Source organism: Silurus aristotelis (assembly GCF_946808225.1).
Source record: "Silurus aristotelis genome assembly, chromosome: 10".
NCBI classification, from domain to species: Eukaryota; Metazoa; Chordata; class Actinopteri; order Siluriformes; family Siluridae; genus Silurus; species Silurus aristotelis.
In genome coordinates this window covers 30367405-30369904 of record NC_139583.1, presented here as the reverse complement: position 1 = coordinate 30369904, position 2500 = coordinate 30367405, and the positions used below count along the sequence as shown (strand labels likewise).

The 2500-nt window shown below is 39.6% G+C and overlaps 1 protein-coding gene across 2 annotated transcripts in view; it reads right to left on the bottom strand.

Moving 5' to 3' along the window:
• vwf (von Willebrand factor) overlaps positions 1-2500 on the bottom strand; it is a 31899-nt gene that overhangs the window by 3877 nt on the left and 25522 nt on the right. For both annotated transcript variants that reach the window (XM_083552805.1, XM_083552806.1), the window contains 4 exons: positions 2028-2230; positions 1717-1866; positions 418-516; positions 1-178 (listed from right to left, as the gene is read on the bottom strand). The exon at positions 1-178 is cut by the window's left edge and continues 6 nt beyond it. In XM_083552805.1, coding sequence (XP_083408931.1) covers positions 1-178; positions 418-516; positions 1717-1866; positions 2028-2230 — 630 coding nt within the window. The remainder of the gene's footprint in view (positions 179-417; positions 517-1716; positions 1867-2027; positions 2231-2500) is intronic.

The window sequence follows — 2500 nt, the reverse complement described above, 5'->3', positions numbered from 1 at the left end:
GGCAGGTGGGGCAGCAGTTGTCAGCAGTGTTACACTGCAGTTCGGTCCCCAGGGGGCAGGAAGGCATGTCCATGATATGACAGGAAACATTGGTGTACTGAATGAAGACCTCCTCATTCACTTGGACACACTCACTCAACATACACTGATTTTCAGGAGACACCCAGCTCTCTCCCACCTACACACACACACACACACACACACACACACACACACACACACACACACACACACACACACACAAATCTTGACCATCCAATAAAATCATTCATTTCACAGATAAAAATAATTTCTGATGCTAGAGTAACTTGAATATACAAATAATAACTAGATATAACAAATTCATTGGCTCCACGCACACACACACACACACACACACACACACACGCGCACGCACACACACATACACATACACACCCGTCTTAGTCGTTCTCCATATTTTGCATCCTTCACAACACAAGCGTTTTTACGACAGTGACCACAGCACTCTCCCTCTGCATGGGAATATGTAGAACCCTGCAAAACACACACACACACACACACACACACACACACACACACACACACACACACACACACACACACACACACACAAAATATATAATACAATAATTATAGAATGAATTAAATTATACTCAAAATGTTGACATTAAAGGAGCAGTGTGAGTTTTTTATATTTTCATTTAAGGAAAAGGGGGCGGAGCTAATCATCTTATTTCCTGCTGGTGGCTTTCAAAATCTTTCAGTGAAAAAAGCTTGTAAATACTGTGATTCTCAGATGCTTTGGAGCGTTTCTCAAAAAAATATCAGTGAAGTGCATTTCTTAAAACAACGTGTACAAACAGCACAATACATTAGATTTCTTGCAAAAGCCTGAACATTTCTTAAAATCCTTAATTCATCTCTCAAAAGTAAATATTTGTGTTGATGAACATCTCATTCCCATCAGAATAAAAAGTCCCATCGTCAATGTTCACAAACAAAATCATTAAAATGTTCAGGCATGTTGTCAGTATGATGCACAGTTTCTCTTGTTATAAACTACAGTTTGGATCACAGAGTTTGAAAATGCACATGTCTGAATTTCTTCTGTTTGGTATCTAAATATCAGGAACACCAATGTTGATTTTTTTTGTTGCATATCTGATTTATATTGATTGCAAAAGACCAGACAGGATTCACACTTTCACTGTACTGTATTATTGTTCGTTCATTTCTTGGTTCTTCATCCATTTTTTTTGTTTTGTCACTAATTGAAGGTTCACGAGATTCACCTTTGACCTGTTTTAGAGAACTTGGTGATGATTGGTTGCTCTGATGCCGTTCACTCGACTTCATTATTAACATTCAATATTCATCAATTCAAATTTTAGATGACACATGATGAAAACTGGTTTAACCATTTTGCATTTAATGACGTAAACAATGAACTGATGCTGAGATGTTTTAGGAGTTAAAACTATTCAGGTAAAACCAGTAGAATATATTTTGATCAACATGAACATTAACAACTGATCATGTAGGAAACACCAGACACTTTTACACAATCCATTAAATTAATGTACAAAAGCATTAGCAATTTAATCAAAGCAACAAGAAAAGTTTTTATGATGTGCACAAGTGACTAAATGAAGTGGAGGCTGAACAAGTAGTATAAAGTTTAACTTACTGCCCCTTTAATGCTCTAGAATGAGTGATGGAAAAGAAGGAGCTCACCAGAGGACAGATCTGGTTGCAGACAGGATCCTCACACTGTACTATGTGCAGCCCGGTCATTCTGTCTGTCTGTTCTGCACACTCACACATCTTACACTTCTCCTCCCACTTATTTCCCTTTTGGTACACCACACCGTTCACCACACACACCTGCAGACACACACACACACACACACACACACACACACACACACACACACACACACACACACACACACACACACACACACACACACACACACACACCAGTCAGGGCAGGAGCCAGAGGTGATGTAGAATTCACTCGATAGTCCTGCAGGTGTTATACCCACTTTATCAGGCAGACATGTGACCTCCACACAGCCACACTCATTGGTCATCTCCTTGGTAATGTAACCAGGAGGACAAACTCGGGTGGAGTTCTGACAGTCACACACACATTCAAACGAATCACAGCAGTCGGTCTGTTTGATGGACAGCTTTTTGTGGGCGGGACATGAGGGCCTGGATGCAGAGCATTGTTCTTTTCTACAGACTGACAGAGGGAGATTACATATTATAGACCTCAGTGTTGTAAAGCCTGCACATGGTTATGACAGGTTTATTAAGTGGTTATGACAGGTTTATGAAGTGGTTATGACAGGTTTATGAAGTGGCTATGGCACTTTTTTGGCATAGTTATGATAGGTTTATAAAGCAGTTATGAAAGGTTTATGAAGTGGTTATGATAGGATTATTAAGTGGTTATGACAAACATGTGCCAAATCAAAACATGTGGATGATCTGCTGTGGCGACCCCTAATGA